The 16,095-nt window shown below is 38.7% G+C and overlaps 1 protein-coding gene and 1 non-coding gene across 4 annotated transcripts in view; one reads left to right on the top strand and one right to left on the bottom strand.

Moving 5' to 3' along the window:
• HSDL2 (hydroxysteroid dehydrogenase like 2) overlaps positions 1-16,095 on the bottom strand; it is a 94,071-nt gene that overhangs the window by 9,280 nt on the left and 68,696 nt on the right. For 2 of the 3 annotated variants that reach the window (XM_059925328.1, XM_059925326.1), the window contains exons 7-9: positions 13,337-13,531; positions 11,562-11,633; positions 2,864-3,013 (exon numbers count right to left, since the gene is read on the bottom strand). In XM_059925328.1, coding sequence (XP_059781311.1) covers positions 2,864-3,013; positions 11,562-11,633; positions 13,337-13,531 — 417 coding nt within the window. The remainder of the gene's footprint in view (positions 1-2,863; positions 3,014-11,561; positions 11,634-13,336; positions 13,532-16,095) is intronic. The other variant, XM_059925327.1, reaches the window with a different exon arrangement.
• TRNAG-UCC (transfer RNA glycine (anticodon UCC)) lies at positions 11,331-11,403 on the top strand. The gene has a single exon. It is a non-coding gene; the product is annotated as a tRNA-Gly (tRNA).

Raw genomic sequence — 16,095 nt, 5'->3', positions numbered from 1 at the left:
AGTTCGCGTGCCACAACTAAGAGTTCACAACTAAGGATCCCACATGCTGCAACTAAAGCTTCTGCATGTGGCAACGAAGATCCCACATGCCTCAACTAAGACCCAGTGCAGCCAAATAAATAAATAATATTTGCTTGATGAGGAACTGAAAAAAGGAACAGAAGGACTGGAATGTACAAAGAGAGTGGATGGTGGCCTCGGATGAGCTTGTTAGGCAGTCCAGATGCAGAGCACAGTAAGCCATGTAAAGGGTTCGCTGATTTCATCCATACGCCATGGAAGGAGAATGACATTAGGTTTGTATTTTAAATAGATCAGCCTAACAGCAGTGTAGAGTAGATATTGAAGAGGGATAAAGAGGATACAGAGGACAATTTAGGAAGGTACTGGGGTTGTTCAGGAGCTTGAGGATGTATGCCTGGGTCAGGATTGCAGCAGTGGAAATGGAAAAAAGTCCGCATATTTGAGAGAGAACTTCAAAGCAATATCACAAAACTAGGTAACTGACTGAATGAAGAGGAAAAGGTAGGGAGGGTGCAGAAGAATGATCTGCTTTGCTAGTTTCTGGCTTGGGAAGCTGGGTAAATACTGCTGTGTTTTTTACTGAGAGGACTACTGAAGAAGAGCAGATTTAACAAGTAGTGCCAAAAGCAGGTATTGGGAATGGTGAGTTGTTACTGACATTTTCAGACTGAGGTACCTTTGTGACAGCCAAATGAAAATGTCAAATGAAGTCTGACCGGGCTAGGAAGATAGATACATAAGGAATCAGCCACTATGGTCACTAAAGCCATGTGACGGGTTGGGGTTTTCCTAGACAAAGTCTGTAGAGTATAAGGAGTGCTAAGACAGTGACCTGAAGAATATCAACATTTAAGGAAAGGATGGAGAAGCATCTAGCACAGGAGACTGACAAGACATGATTATAGACACAGAGACACAGAAAAAAGCAATGGAGCGTTTCCAGAAGGAAAGAGAGGTCAACAGCATCAAATGTTGCAGAGTGGCGACAAGGTAAGAATGACAAGTGCCCACTGGTGACACAGAAGCCACCGAGGACCTTGGTGAGAGCAAATTCAGTGGAATGCAGAAAAATGACACCAGAACAGAGTGAACTGTAGATGAAAATAAGTTTGGCTCTGAAAGGGAGAAGAAAGATGGGGGGTGGGGGGTGTGATTGGGAAGGTTGTTATTGCTGGGTTTTTTTTAAAGATAGAATAGACTTTGGGAATGTTAAAAAAACCACTGGGAAGGAGGCTTTAGGATGAACAGGTGGAAGAGACAGCACACATTTCCTGAGGAGACCAGAGGAAATGGGATCTAGAACTTTGCTACTCAAAGTGTGATCCATGAACTGCAGTACTGTCATCACATCAGAAATGCAAACTTCAGACCCTACCTCAAACCTACTGAATCAGATTCTGCATTTTTAGCATGCCCAGCGGTGATCAGTATGGACATTAAAGCTTAGGATGCACGGATGTGGAGTTGAGCTCTGCCTGTTGGGAGAGGAGGAAGAGAGGTCAATGCCTACAACAGTTTGGTATCAGATGGCAGGAAGCTGAAGCAATTCCTGTCTGTAGGCTTCCCTTATCTCTGTGAAAGAGGAGGTCACTTTATCTGCTGAAACTGGCAGGGAAGTGGTGAAGGGAGAGATGGGAGATTTGAGGAACACTGAGAGGTTTAAAAAAGTCACTGTGGAAAATGAGGCAATAAGCTGACCACAGAAACACAGAATTCTGACATTGGAGAGGAGCAGTGATGAATTTTTACTGGTACAGATTCACTGGGTGGTGTGATTCCACCCCCCACCCCCTGCCATTTCTCCAGCAAGACTTAGCAACCTGGATGCAAGTGTGGAGCAGCCAGAGAGTTTGATCATCCAGGACTAGGATTTTGACAGCTGGTGACATAAGCACCAGGTCAGGAAGTTTAGGATACAGGTAAAAGAGTGATTGAAGCAATGGACCATGGGTTCTAAGGAAAGGAAGTAAAAACAGGAAGATGCAGATGGATTAAGATAAAATAGAGGTGACAAAGTATAAAGGAACTGATAATGTCAAAGTTTGCGTACAATGGGACTGTGGTAGCTAATTCTTAAAACTCTTGTTAACATGCATTAATACTAATGCATTTTTTTTTGAGAAGAAAAATACTGAGAGGTTTTAAAAGCTGACTGCATTCAGAGTGACCTGAATAATATCAAAGATAAAAAATGGCAAGGGAGTTCCCTGGCAGTCCAGTGCTTAGGACTCGGCACTTTCACTGCTGTGGGCCCCGGTTCAATCCCTTGTCAGGGAAGTAAGATACCATAAGCCCGTGGTGCAGCCAAAAAACAGGCAAGGTGCACATGGTTGATAAATGACTGTATTATACTACCTGTCATGATCCATATACCCTTCTAAATAGGATTTTCTCTCAATTACATACACTAAGGAGTTACTTAACACTGGAAGTATCTGTAAGGAAATTTTATTTTACATATGTCCATATGCACTGATATTAACTTAAAAATACAAATCAGTAGAACAGAGAAGAACTACAAAAACAAGTAGAAAACAGGTCTATCACTTATATGTGGAAATACCAGTTTAAAACACATAGATATAATTATGGGTCAACATATATGAACCCCATGGTAACCACAAATCAGAAACTTAACAGATGGACAAAAATCAAAAAGAAAAGAACACAAAAATACAAACCAGTAGTTATTTGCTACTCTTAAATGTCTACATTCTCGGGTAAGGGTCTGGATATAGCCAACTATTCCAGGTTATTACTACTGGAGGCTGATATACTTTCAAGGGAAATATCCTACTTTGTTTCATAAAAGCTCCAGATTACCAGAAGTAACCCTTACCTGAGAGTTCAAACTGATAGATTGCTTGAGTGGCTTTAACAACATCATCACTGAGAGAGTCCTTAACAATTCTAAATGTTCCTTCCACAGCTCCAGAACGTGGTTTTGGTGATGGCTGCGCCTCCTCTTCTTTCAATTCTGGAAGAGCACCTATAAAATGTTATTGATATAAGTACCTTTAAAGCCTAGGCAATGTAAGGTCACACACAAAATTAATTAATTAGCAAACAGACTTGCTACCAATTAGACCCATTTAACCAAAATGACCTTAAATATATTCAGTGGCATCTTAAAGCATAAGAGCATAAATCAAACTGATGGAATAACAGCCAAACACGTCAGTTACGATTATAAATGTAAATGGTTTATACTCTTCAAGTAAAAGACCACCTCTCAGATTAGCTTTTAAAAAAACCCACTAATTTATACAGTGTTTATAATAAACAGATTTAAACAACCTATTAGAGTTTTAGTGGTAACAATTAATCACTCCTTTATCATCGTCCCTGAGTTCCAAAACCAAATGAGAAAAGAAGACCGTGGAGTCAGAAAGATGGAGATCAGAATATCAACTGTGTAAATGAGTGGAAATGAATTGGCGACTGTAGCTTGAATCAACAGCCAAGTGAACTTCTCAATAACTTTACCTCTAAATTAAACATATTCACCTAGTCTTTTCATCCCTGGATTGAACCTGCCTCCTCCCATCAAGGAATGGAAATGCCTCTGTAAGTAAAGATCACATGAAAACTGAGGATAGTCTACTCTGAAAGAAAGAAGGCTCAAAAGGGTCTAAACCACACTAACTCGTTTCTTCTCCCAATCTCAATCAGATTGGTCCCTCCCACTAGATGAAGAGGTAGGTCAAACCATGTATTAGTCTCATGAAGGCCCCACTACCTAGAAACGCAAGGTCAGGGGAATAGAGGTTGCAACATTTTAAATTTTGTAGTCACTTAAACCATTGGCCATAACCATTCAGCATATGATGAGCCAGGGGAGATCTGCAGTGCATAGGACAGTTCGAATCCCATAGCATGAAGCTGTCCCCCAATACCAACCTCTGTGTCTTTATTCATCCTCCTGGAATTATTTGTGGGCAGTTTGGCTGCCCCCAGAAACAGCTGAGAATAATTTGTTATTTAAACTAACTCAAAGGACAATCTGTACTCTAGGCTGAAGATTAACTCTCCATCTATCTCCCAGCTCAAATTATACCCAGCCATCTTGTCCAATATAACTCACCAAAGGTTATTAAATAAAATCTAACTGACAGCATAAAGATACTCCAGAGTACAACATAACCAATTCAAAAGTATCCTAAATTTATTGAATATAAACTGCCTTCCATTATGATGTTTCCAGACACAAATAAACAGTAAAACCCTTCTCACAAAGTTCAGCAGATATTAAAGATGAAATACTTAAGATCCAATGGAGCAAAGAATATATTATTATTATGGTATTTTGAAGACAGTTTAAAAATTCAGATATGTATTTCAATATTTAATGCTGACAGTGTAGTGAGGGAGGTACTCATATAATGCCAATATTTATAATTCTGGAAGGAAGTTTCATAGTATGTATCAGGAACCCTCCCATTGCCTGATTATCCACTTTTAGTGATCCACTATAAGAAAATCCTGTAACATTTATAAAATGAAACAATTACAAACCACTAAAATAAATATTATTCATGTGATACAATACTAAGTTGCCAATTTCAAAAATTTGTTTTTGAAGACCTGGATAATATTCACAATATAATGTTAAGTAAAACGAAGTATATACAATTAAATATAATATGATCCAATCAGGTAAAGTATATATTTGTGGATATGAATTTTAAGTTATATTTTCAAAAAATAAAAGAGACTGTAAAGAAATAAACCAAAATACAGACAGTATTTATACTTGGATGGTGGGTTACATGTGATTTAAAAAATTTTCTTTATGCTTTTCTGTACTAAGCTTTTCTATACAAATTAATTTAAAATGGTATCAAAATTGATTAAATTACATTACGAAATCTATTGGATGTGGCCAAAGTTATATTAAGGGGGTAAATGCACAGTCAAAATTATTTTATTATTTTTAAAGGAATAAAAATGAATATTAGCCTAACAAGCAAGAAAAGGAACAAAAACGTGTGACCTCAAAGAAAGCAGAAAAGAGAAAATAATAAAGCAAAAATTTTTCAAGTAATGAATCAAATGGTTGCAGAATTTTGTGAATATATTAAAAATCACTTAACTACATACTTTAAAATGGTGAATTCTTGGTATATGTAAATTATACCTCAAAGCTGTTATAAAAAGAAATAATGAATCAGTAAAGAGAAAAGCAGTAGAATGAAAAATGAAATAAAATTTAAAATCTGGTTCTTTTGAGAAAAAACAATAAGATACAGTAAAATTGGGCAACTTTCTGGACAATTTAATCAAAGAAAAAGGGAAAAAAAAACTTTAAAAAGAGAAAAGGGATAAAATAAATATGAAAAATTTTAAATTATAAATGAATACTACATGTCAACCCTTAAATAAATTTTAAAACTTCAAATGGATAGTTCTGGTTTTTTTATTTTAGAAAAAGCCAATAATTGAATGACAAAATAAAAACATTTTCAAAGAAACAACTTCGGAAAAGACTCAAATAACTTAGTAGGTGAGATATGTCAAACCTTCAAGGAAAAGAACATAGAAAAAGGAAGTTACCCAATTGACTGCCATACTCAAAATATAACAAAAAATAAAATATATAATAAAAATGTAGACATTAATCTAAATAACTGATAAAAAAATCTTAACCAGCATCTAATACCTTACTTATGGGTAAAATCTAAAGATTTTCCCTTTAAAATTAAGAATAAAATAAGAATATCTAAAATAAATAGTTTCAATAAATATTTCCAAATTCTTCTGGAAGTTCGAGTCAGTATATTAAGATATATGCCAGAAATAATCCTGTAAGATACTATTATTATATGTAGACAGTAAGTTTGGGCATTTAGGAAATTCAAGATAATTACTCAATGATAATTACATCAACTAACATTTATAGGGGACTTACTATATAAATTTCACAATATGATGCACTATCTATTATACTTAATCCACATGATACTCACATAAGGAAAGTGAGAGCTGAGAAAACTGTTTCAGAGAGCTGAAGTGACTTGTCCAAGGTCACAGATTTAAGTGACAGGGACAGGACTTGTACCCAGATCTGTCTTATCCCAAAGTCTATGCTTTCAGTAACTGTCTCTCTATTAGAAACTATTAGAAGTCTAAAACAAGACAAAAACTCATGAAGGTGACCAGATATAAAATAAATATAAAAAGTTAGTTTCCCCCTTCTTATTTATAATGTGTCTTGTTTCAGAAAGCATTTCAATATGTTTAATAAAATAAACACAATTCAAGATTAAAGTAAAAAGAAGTGAGTGAGGTTTTAAAATGGCAACTGGAACACTCAGTGACACACCTAAGGTTACATGGCAGTATGTGGCACAGCAGGAATTCCAACCCAGGCAGTCTGACTGGGTAATGCTTCCTCTACATTTTCTTCTATGTCTAACTATGTAATTTTATATAGCCAACATAAAGGCTGGGCAGAGAACCAAGACCTAAACTCAGCAGAACTGGACCAAGCAGAGGCTGCTAAAAGTGAGGAAAGCAAAGACACAGGCTTCCTTCAAGTTTCTGGAGGCAGGAAATATATAGGAATGTATTTGGTTTTAGTAGGTATAATACCAGACAGAACTAAGTTTGTCATATAATAACTGCTGGAACTCCTACTTCAGGTGATGTGTCTATTAATCAATATATCATCTTTATCATCTGAGACGCCAAGGAGATGGCAGCAAAAACTTCAGTGTAGCCTTTAAAGACACTTGCCAAGAGATAAACTGCATCATTTATCACCTGAAATATTTAGACATAGCATGATGACTCTGCACAAGAGAATAAAACTTTAGGAGACAACAAACAAACCAGTAATATATTTGAAAGGTACATTCAGTACACAACAAATATGGAAACTTTTGGGAAACAAATGAAACCAAGTTCCCCTAAAACAAGTTTACCAGGTTTATGATTAGTCTCTCTATCTAAAACTTTATTCCCTTTTTTTTTAATGATATTTGTCTTTCTCAGTCAAGCAGTACTTTCTTTTTTCTTTTTTAAATTAATTTATTTTATTTATTTTATTTTTGGCTGCGTCGTTGGGTCTTTGTTGCTGTGCACGGGCTTTTCTCTAGTTGCGGTGAGCAGGGGCTACTCTTTGTTGCGGTGCAGGGGCTTCTCATTGCAGTGGCTTCTCTTGTTGCAGAGCACGGGCTCTAGGCACGCGGGCTTCAGTAGTTGCAGCACACGGGCTCAGCAGTTGTGGCTCGTGGGCTCTAGAGCGCAGGCTCAGTAGTTGTGGCACATGGGTTTAGCTGCTCCTCGGCATGTGGGATGTTCCTGGACCAGGGCATGAACCTGTGTCCCCTGCATTGGCAGGCGGATTCTTAACCACTGTGCCACCAGGGAAGCCCCAAAACTTTATTCCCTTGCTTGTCTCCTCTGACCTTAGTGCCTTTCTTGTCCAGTCTGACTTCAATCCTATGCTAATTGAACACTAATCAACCAGAGTCAGATGACTAAAACTGCTGTTGTCGATAACATCATTGATGTACTAAAACTGCTGCTGTAGATTGCATCATTACTGTACAAACTCAGAGCAAGATGAATTAACAGGCCCCTGAGCCATGGACCACCTGGCCAGAGAATCATAAACCAGAGACATCATGACTCCCAAAACTATGATTAAGAAATGTCACAGAAATGTCACAAGAACTCCTTTACATGAAAACTAATATAAAACAAGGGCAGAAAGTCATATATAACTGGCTGAGATGAAAAAACAATAAAATAAAATGAAAAAGGAAATGGGAAACATGACAAACAAAAAGTATAATAGCAGAATTAAACATTAGGGGCAATATGGAAGAGAGATGAATGTGTCTAAAATCTTATCAGTAATACAGAGTACAAACTTGAAAAGGTCTCTCAGAATGCAGAAGAAAAGAACAAAAATATGGAAACAGTAACAAAAGATAGTGAAAACTACAGGGGAAAGGGACAGGGTAGCCAGACTAAGTGTTTCTGAGGGGAATCCAGAAAAATTGGAATAGAAGCAATTAAGACTATAACTAAAGAAAAAAAGAAAAAATAAACCGGAGGTTAAAAAAAAAGACTGAGTGAACTCCCTGTGTTGCAATGGGCAGGAAAAATCAATGAAGAGGGCTTCCCTGGTGGCCCAGTGGTTAAGAATCCGCCTGCCAATGCAGGGGACACGGGTTTGAGCCCTGGTCCGGGAAGATCCCACATGCCAAGGAGCAACTAAGCCCGTGCGCCACAACTACTGAGCCTGCGCTCTAGAGCCTGCAAACCACAACTACTGAGCCCGCGTGCCTAAAGTCTGTACTCTGCAACAAGAGAAGCCACCACAATGAGAAGCCCACGCACGCACTGCAACGAAGAGTAGCCCCCACTCACCGCAACTAGAGAAAGCCCGTGCACAGCAATGAAGACCCAACACAGCCATAAATAAATAAATAAATAAATTTATTGAAAAAAATAATAATTACATATATGTTATACAAAACAAATACACAAAGCACGAATACCAGAAAAAGTACAAGGCTGTCAATATTTTCCTCCCCCTTTGGAAATGAGGGATACACATTGACCTCTGGGAGAGACACTGTGAAATCAACATACAATAGATCTGGATATGGATGTAAAAAAATCACCTGAAAGAGTTAAGTTAGATCTCAGGCCAGAAATACTGAGCTACTACCTATATGAATATATTAATGTATCTACAGAAAATGTCAAGTAGAATTACAGTTGACTGAAACATCACTTCTCCACTTAATTTTTTGCACAGGGAAGAGAGGTTTTAGCCAAAGGAATTTGAGAATTCTGACCTCAAAGATGAGGGCATCGCGCCTGTAGAGATGGATATAGGGATTGCAGTCAATGCACCTGACATTCTGATCCCAAAGACAAAAATCACTCCTATCAAAGCCCGATGTCAGTAAACATTTATCTTACATTCTGCTTATCTAACCCATCTTATTCTGAGTCCATGGTCATGAAACAATCTTCTGACTGTGATTCTGTTCTCTATGTCATTATGCCCAGAGGGAGAGAACGAGCTGCTCACAGCAACTCCATGTTTAGTCCATGAGATGGCAACTCCTCATTATAAAATAAATTGGATTACTGGGGGGAAAATATGCTAATACTTCAAGTATTCAGGAGTTAGGAAATTAAGTTTACTGGTTAAGGATATGGCCTTTAGAACCAGAAAAATACGTATTTAAATTCTGGCTCTGCCACCTGCCAGCTCTGTGATCTCCAATGTAAAATGAGGACAATGATACCTGCCTTGTAGGATTGTAAGTATTAAATGAGACAATGCATGCAAAGTACTTAGCACAGTGTTTGCCATATAGTAGGTGCCCAATAAATATTTGTTGAAAAACAACATGAATGTATGTGATTGATAAGTGGTTCTTATTATTTAAATTTGGTATTTAAATGAGCTTAGCTTATACGCATCTTCCTCTAAAACATAGATCCAATCTTAGGGTACTGGGCAAAAATCTGGATTTCGGACTTGCCTATCTTGAAGATAGACTCTTCTAGACTTTGATAAGCTCTCTAACTTCTGCCATTCTGTATGAGGCCTTTTGAGGAAAAGATTGACAGCCTTGTTTTTTTTGTTTTTGTTTTTGTTTTTTTTAATTATTATTTATTATTTATTTATCTATTCATGGCTGTGTTGGGTCTTCGTTTCTGTGCGAGGGCTTTCTCTAGTTGTGGCAAGCAGGGGCCACTCTTCATTGCGGTGCGTGGGCCTCTCACTATCGCGGCCTCTCTTGTTGCGGAGCACAGGCTCCAGACGCGCAGGCTCAGTAATTGTGGCTCACGGGCCCAGCCGCTCCGCGGCATGTGGGATCTTCCCAGACCAGGGCTCGAACCCGTGTCCCCTGCATTGGCAGGCAGATTCCCAACCACTGCGCCACCAGGGAAGCCTGACAGCCTTGTTTTAATACTCTGATATATCCATGTGGCAACCAAATCAAAGATCTAATTTTTAAAAACTTAAATTTTAAAAGGAGTTATCTCTAGGTGATGGGATTATGAGTGACCATTTTCCCTTCTATATTTTTCATATTTTCTATAATACAAAAGAAAAGTTGCCTTTTTTGTTACTTAATTTTTTGAAATTGCCTCCAAAAATTTGGACAAAGAAAAGATAAAGATAGAAAAGATAAGATTAAGCTAGAAATAAAGTTTGTCACCGAAATGCATTGTGGTAAGGTTCTATAGGTTTCCTAAAGGTACAGAAGAAATGTTTTCCTAAACTTTCTAGCCTCCACCTAAAGAATCTATGGTCACTAAGGAGATTCACAGAGTCTATAATATAAAAATAAGGTAAGGGCCCAGAAGAAGCACTGCTATTCTTGTTAATAAACCATGAGAGAGGTCTTCCCTGGCGGTCCAGCAGTTAAGACACTGCACTCTCACTGGGTTCGATCCCAGGCAGGGGAACTAGGATCAGTGCAGCCAAAAAAAAAATAAACCACAAGAGAAATTCTTCTCATGGGGTTTCACTGTAGAGTGTTTCTTCTGACATCTTTCAGTAAGTTAGTGGCATCGTGCCAGAACACAAAGATTAAAATGTAAACTCTGGACCAATTCAAGAAAGCTATTGTTTCTAAACTACAAAAACAAAACAAAGCAAAACCCAAACCTCCTTTGTAGGTAATTTCTCCCATAAAGTAGTCACACAGCACAAACTCTGAGAATGGTGTCAGATGTATTTTGATGTGACACATTTTTCCTCAAAATAAAGTATCAACACAAAACACCTAAAAACAATGCCAAGGAAAAGAAATAAAACCTTTAAAAAGGTGTATTTTAAAGACAACTTTTTTTTTAAATCAAATGAAAAGAATACATCAAAAACTTCTTACTGGTAGAAGGAAAAGACAACCTTCCCTGGTGGCACAGTGGTTGAGAATCCGCCTGCCAACTCAGGGGACACAGGTTTGAACCCTGGTCCGGGAGGATCCCACATGCCGCGGAGCAACTGAGCCCGTGTGCCACGACTGTTGAGCCTGTGCTCTAGAGCCCGCGAGCCACAACTACTGAGCCCACATACCACAACTGCTGAAGCCTGCACGCCTGGAGCCCGTGCTCCGCAACGGGAGAAGCCACTGCAATGAGAAGCCCGCGCACCGCAACGAGGAGTGGCCCCCACTCGCCGCAACTGGAGAAAGCCTGAGCACAGCAACAAAGACCCAATGCAGCCAAAGATAAATAAAAATAAATAAATTTATTAAAAAAAAATTCTTTGCTAGAATTAACTAAGACATTACTTGTCTAGTTTAAATTACAAAATAGAGAATTCCCTGGTGGTCCAGTGGTTAGGACTTGGCACTTCCACTGCCAGGGGCCCAGGTTCTATCCCTGGTCAGGAAACTAAGATCCCACAAGCCTCATGGCACATGCAAAAAAAAAAAAAAGAAAAGAAGAAAAAGCTTAAAAGCAGAAGGCAGAAATGTTCAATTCTACATTTTGGAAGAAATACATAAGTTAGTAACTTTATTTTCCTACAGAAAATATGGTCTACGTCTTACCATGTGTTTCCGGTTTCTTGGTAACTATAACTGGCTGTTCATCCAGGAAGAAATCTGGTAACAAAGGATGGCCTGAAAAGTTGACCCCAAAAATAATCAGGTTAATGTAACAACTTCAGTATATTAAGATTTTAACACCTGTTTAATAAACGTTACATTTTTATTTTATTGATCATTCTGGTGCTGTGGAAAAGACTCCCATGAGAAGTGTCAAACTATCTGACCTTCATTAAGCTAAAACACTTTTCCTGTAATCCAGTTATCCTCCTCCCCTTCAACAAATTTCATCTTTAAGATCCAACCAAAGAGTTGCCTGTTATGTTAAGCCCTTAACTGCTCTCCCAAGAGCTTTTGCCCCTTCTCACCTATCCATGAAACCCTTCTGTGCTACATCCCTCCAAAATGCTCTGGACTCATTTCCTACCTGGCGCCCCAGAAAGAAGGGGGTTCTTCATTAAGAAGAACTTGTTTCCCATCTCTGTCAATGTGTGTCTGTCTTTCCCTCTCAGAAGATTAAAAAAACTGGAGGGCAGGAATGCACCAGTCTTTGTTATATCCTAACACTTAATCATAATTCCATACTCATATTAAGTTCTCAACACTTGATAGGATTTTTAATTTAAATCAAATTTAAAATTTTGTGCACAGTGACATTGTGTCTTTAAAACCTAAAGTGATAATTACTTCAGTACTTATATAAATATTAACTACTGAGTACTATGATTGTACCATAAGCCAGGTACCGTGCCCAGCACATTATATACATTATTGCATTTAGTTCTCACAAAAATCCTGTGTAGAAATTATCCTTCCCTTATTTTAACCAATAAGGAAAGTGAGGCTCAGAGAAAACAGGTGACATGCCTAAGGCCGCCCAGCTAGTGAGCAGCTGAGCAGAAATGGGAACTGGGTTATCTCCTCCCAAACTCCACTTGTTCCTAATCACTATACAGTATTGCTTCCCTCACAGGATTGCTATGAAGGCTAAACAGATAATGTATATAAAAGTGTTTTTTTAAAACTGCAAAGAGCTATTTAATTCAATTCAGTTCAAACTGAAGAGACAGGGATGATACAAATAGAAACGTGGTTTCTGTCACCTAGAAGCTCAACCTAATGAATAATACTTAAAATACACTTTTGCACAAATAAATACGACTCCCATTTGGGGCTATATTGTCTATTATATAGTATACTTTATACATAAAGTAAAAATGCATTATCATCACCATCATCACCTACAGTTACAACAGTAAGAATTATTTTTGAACAAGGGGCCTTCTGAGAACTTCTCAAATACCCCCTGTACATGGGGTAGACCCTGTTCATTCACCTTCACCATTCATCATGAAGTTACTCTCAGGCTGCACTTAAGAGACAACATTTGGAAAGCCCATAATCTTAAAAAGTTTTTGTAAAAAACTCACCACTGTATCATCTGTTACCATATCCTTGAAGGAAATCTTTACTGTGTGATTTTAAGGCCAACTTTAAAAACTAATTTTCATTTTTGGTTTCAAGATTTGGAAATGGTTAGAAGCTGATGTGACCTTCTCTATCTGTGCATCACTTAAAAAGCCTTCAACTCACTTCTATTTTCCCTTTCTCTTTTTTTCCAGTTGTGTTGGTCTGGGTTTTTCCTTTCACTAGGAGGACAGCTTTTAAAAGAGCGTATTAATTTTATAATCACATAAACATGCACGCAAAACAGATGTATGTCCATTGCAGAAAATGTGGAAAAACACATCACCACTTTTGAAAACTATATGCATTACCTGGTGTAATGGCATAGACATCAAAATTTTTTATTCCTTCTTCTTTTAAGATATTTTCATCAATAATAAAGTTACCAGTAAAACTTTTTGGCTTTTTGAAAATGCAATATGCAGCATCTGCAATGATATCAACTTTTCTACATTGGCTTTCGATACCAGATCCTCCCAGCATATCCATAGCAGCAGTGTGTATGGCTGTAGAGAAAACAAACATACACATACGTAACTCTAAATCGAGTAATAGGACTATGGGAGTAACAAGCAAGACAACTAATCTCTTTATAACTCAGGTGATAACAAAAAGGTCCAGAGAGCTTAAAGGATTTGCCAAATGTTTTACTGACATAACTGGGTGGACAACACATGTTCCTTGCTCTACACAACACTGCCTTATACAGTACTCCTTCATGAGACTCATGGCAAAATTCAATTAGATTTCTGATTAAGAATGCTCAAAGAATTTGCATACCATTCTTGAGAGACAAGAAAGCCAGTGAGGAATAACAGCAAGAGCACTGAGCTGTAAATCAGATGACTGACATTTTTATGCCAACTATGCCGTGACTTTCGGCAAACTACTTTAACATCTTTCGGCCTCAGTTTCCTGTCTCTAAAATATGGAGCTCCTTTCCTAAGCTTATTTTCTCTTTTTCCTCTACTAGAATATAGAGACAGTTTTTCTTGTTCATCACTGTATCCCTAGTGCCTAAAACAATGACAAATATACCATAAACATTCAATAGATACTGGCTGGACATGGGGGTCCCTTTTAAGTTCAGATACTACTTTCATTTATGAAATACTAGAAAATAAAGAGAATTAAAAGGAAGAAATTTTTTTTTTTTGGCCACACCCTGTGGCATGCCAGATCTCAGTTCCCCGACCAGGGATCAAACCTGTACCCCCTCCAGTGGAAGCGTGGAGTCTTAACCACTGGACCGCCAGGGAAGTCCCAAGGAAGAATTTTAAAATTATCTATAATCTCCCTGCCCAGAGATAATTACCTTTTTTAAAAATAAATTTATTTATTTGGTTTTAGTTTTGGCTGTGTTGGGTCTTCGTTGCTATGTGCAGGCTTTCTCTACTTGTGGCGAGCAGGGGCTACTCTTCGTTGCGGTGCGTGGGCTTCTCATTGTCATGGTTTCTCTTGTTGCAGAGCACCAGCTCTAGGCACTTGGGCTTCAGTAGTTGTGGCACGCGGGCTCTAGAGCGCAGGCTCAGTAGTTGTGGCTCACGGGCTTAGTTGCTCTGTGGCATGTGGGATCTTCCAGGGCCAGGGACCGAACCCGTGTCCCCTGCATTGGCAGGCGGATTCTTAACCACTGCACCACCAGGGAAGCCCAAATAATTACTATCAATATTTGCATATAATTCCCACTGCTTTCAGTGCATATAAATTTAAATTTTATTTATTTATTTTTGGCTGCGTTGGGTCTTTGTTGCTGCACACGGGCCTTCTCTAGTTGCAGCGAGCGGGGGCTACTCTTCGTTGTGGTGCGTGGGCTTCTCATTGTGGTGGCTTCTCTTGTTGAGGAGCACAGGCTCCAGGCGAGCCAGCTTCAGTAGTTGTGGCACACGGGCTCAGTAGTTGTGGCTCGCGGGCTCTAGAGCACAGGCTCAGTAGTTGTGGTGCACGGGCTTAGTTGCTCCATGGCATGTGGGATCTTCCTGGACCGGGGCTTGAACCCATGTCCCCTGCACTGGCAGGCGGATTCTTAACCACTGCACCACCAGGGAAGTCCCTAATTTTTAAATTATATGTTTTTTATGAAGTAACTTGAAACTCTACCATTAATACTACATTATTAATTACACATTGTCACAGTTGTAAATAGTAACTCAATTTACATACGTATTTTAGCTTACATTTAAAGCAATGAAAGTCAATTTGTTTAAATGTACTTTAGGTGTCAGAGTTTCCAGTAATTTAGATAAACTCTCCATTCCACTATTAAACCATATTGAAATCATTACATACTGGCAATTACATCCTAGCACACATCGCTCTTTCAAAGAGTGCACATTAACTTGGGGAATTTCCTAATAGCATTGAATTAGAAGATACTTCTCCATATTGTAACTAAAATGTCTTTACTAGGAATAATTTTTTTTACTTTACCAATAGCTCAAGAGCTCTGGCCTCACTCTTGACGTGGTACCTTACTAATAAAAAATAGCAGGGACTTCCTTGGTGGCGCAGTGGTTAAGAATCCGCCTGCCAATGCAGGGGACATGGGTTCGATCCCTGGTCCGGGAAGATCCCACATGTCGCTGAGCAACTAAGCCCATGTGCCACAACTACTGAGCCCGTGCTCTAGAGCACACGAGCCACAACTACTGAGCCCGCATGCCACAACTACTGAAGCCCGTGCACCTGGAGCTTGTGCTCTGCAACAAGAGAAGCCACCACATGAGAAGCCCACGCACCACGACAAAGAGTAGCCCCCTGCTCGCCGCAACTAGAGAAAGCCCGCGTGCAGCAACGAAGACCCAAGTCAGCCAAAAAAAAAAAAAAAAACCAGCTAACATTTATTATGTGTGTCCTGTGCTGGGCATGCTGCTACATACTCTACGTACATTATCTGAATGAATTCCATGAGGTATGTACTATTGTTATTCTCATTTTACAGATGACAGTACTCAGGCACAGAGGGGTTAAGGAACTTGTCCAAGGTTACAGGACCTAGAATTCAAACACGTGGCAGCTTTACTCCAGAGCCAGGCTCTTAGCCACCATGTGACTAATGGGCATACTTTGT

The sequence above is a fragment of the Balaenoptera ricei genome, chromosome 6, assembly GCF_028023285.1.
Source record: "Balaenoptera ricei isolate mBalRic1 chromosome 6, mBalRic1.hap2, whole genome shotgun sequence".
NCBI classification, from domain to species: Eukaryota; Metazoa; Chordata; class Mammalia; order Artiodactyla; family Balaenopteridae; genus Balaenoptera; species Balaenoptera ricei.
This window is presented reverse-complemented; position numbering and strand designations above follow the sequence as displayed.